Genomic DNA, 2,093 nt, shown 5'->3' on the forward strand with positions numbered 1-2,093 from the left:
TCTCAAAAAAAAAAAAAAAAGTTGATTCTAGGAATCATTACCTGTGAGGCAGTTCAACAGTTGCTGCACGTATCATTTGGTCTCCTAAACACTTAAGACTTAGAAGAGTTCATGTCAAATAGTGTTGTTGAAATATGCAGAAATTATACTTCACTCACATCAGTAAGGTCAAATGCCTTATCCTCAGCAATGTGTATCAGGTTGACAGGACATCGCTGCAGTCCCACCCCGTCTGATCTATTGGCAATCTAGTACAGTCCAGTTACATAGCAGAGGTAACATGGGGTGGGGTCGGGAGCCTGTGGCTGGGTTCCAACCCACTGGAGCCTGCATGGCAGAGACAAGGGGCATGCTCACTAAGGGGAAGTGTACCCCTTGCTATTTACTGTCTTGAAAAATATGCTTCCATTAAAGTTAGGCAGAGGCTTGCTGCTTCAGAACCACGTCAGCACAGGAGTGTTTTCTCAGTAGACAACCTTGGGTTTCTGTTGTTCTCTACAAACACAGCTATCATTCTTCTTAAAGGGGAACTTTGCCTCTGATTCTAAATGGGAATGTTTAAAATCAAGTGCCCGAGCCTAAGGATGTCATGTCAACTTCTACAGCAAGACTGGGACCAAGGGACACCAGTCTCCTAACGTTATTCTATCACCTTCCATCTTCCTCTCTAACATAGCACACACACACACACGTGCGCACATACACACTCTCTCTCAGTCTCACTCTCACACTTAGGTTGTTACAAAAGCTGGCTTTGAAATTCATGTAGTTGGTGAGGTCCTTTGAGGAAGCACAGAAGAGCCACTTCCTCCATGACAAAGTTTATAGCCAGTTGTTCTTACTCATGTGGGCTCCTCCCTGGACTGCAGAAGCTCCAACCCCTCATCATGCTGTGGACTAGCTTTGATTATTGTACTTCAAAGGCCTCAGGGCAGTAGCACTCCTAACCAGAGCTTGGCCTCAGTGCACATTTTAAATGGTGTTTTCCTGGCGGTGCAGAGCAAACAAATCACTAAAGTACAATCAGGGCTAGTTCTAGGCAACCAAAATTAACCGATTCAGACGAAGTCATTTCTTCTTTATAGGAAGAAGAAAATCACAAGGGGAATCTTCAAAGGTAAGTAAGATTGATGAAAAAAATAGATTACTGGAATATAAATATCTTGGTCTTAAAATTCTGTTTTGTCAATGCAGTCTATTTTACCACTCTCTGCAAAATGACTTATTATTCATTTCATAAACATGGTATTTTTGATTATTAACAACAAAGAAGCTAGACATGCTGTGTCATGCGTGTATGAGTTTTATGGCAGACTTTCCAGTTGTAGTTGTGTTATGTATACAAAGGAATGCTTGTGTTTAGTGATTATTGAAAGGTCCATGGAAACCTCTCTTTTCTCTTTTAAAGTCTGGGAATACACTCTCTCGTATGCTGTGAGATGTTTTATACACTGTATTTAAAAGCTCCACTAAGAGAATTTATTAAAATATTTTCGGGCAGTAGTCCTAGAAGGAGATAAATAGTGGTTGGTGTGGACGTTAGTTATACACCAGTTTTTTCCTCCCCAGTTTAATTTCCTCCAGTTTTACTTTTTCTTCTTTCTCCAAATGAATACATACTATTTCTACTACATGAAATTTCTTCTCAGGCAATTCAACATTTCCAGATCGCCTCATCCTTGATTTTCCTCTGAACCTTGAGTCTGTGAATGGCCGTTCCTTTCCCATTTGCTCTCCGCAGCACCTAGCCGTGCCTGTGGCACACCTCTGTCCTTCACAGTGTCTTCTCTGGTCCTTCTTGGGGGGGTACAGGACAGTACTTGAGAGCTCAGGCTGTAGAGCCAAACTGCCTGGGTTTGTTTGTTTATTTATTTATTTTTGAGATGGAGTCTCACTCTTTCTCCCAGGCTGGAGTGCAGTGGCACAATCTTGGCTCACTGCAACCTCTGCCCCTTGGGTTTAAGCAATTCCGTATCAGCCTCCCAAGTAGCTGGGATTACAGGCAAACCCCACCACAAAAGAGGTTGCAGTGAACTGAGATTGTGCCACTGCACTCCAGCCTGGACGACAGAGTGAGACTCTGTCTCAAAAAA

General features: G+C 42.6%; 1 protein-coding gene across 2 annotated transcripts in view; it reads left to right on the top strand.

Moving 5' to 3' along the window:
• Positions 1-2,093, top strand: part of MTCL1 (microtubule crosslinking factor 1) — a 124,021-nt gene that overhangs the window by 112,084 nt on the left and 9,844 nt on the right. For both annotated transcript variants that reach the window (XM_011936600.1, XM_011936599.1), the window contains one exon: positions 1,086-1,117. In XM_011936600.1, the coding sequence (XP_011791990.1) occupies positions 1,086-1,117 (32 nt within the window). The remainder of the gene's footprint in view (positions 1-1,085; positions 1,118-2,093) is intronic.

The sequence above is a fragment of the Colobus angolensis genome, unplaced genomic scaffold (genome assembly GCF_000951035.1).
Source record: "Colobus angolensis palliatus isolate OR3802 unplaced genomic scaffold, Cang.pa_1.0 Scaffold155, whole genome shotgun sequence".
In the NCBI taxonomy this organism is placed as follows: Eukaryota; Metazoa; Chordata; class Mammalia; order Primates; family Cercopithecidae; genus Colobus; species Colobus angolensis.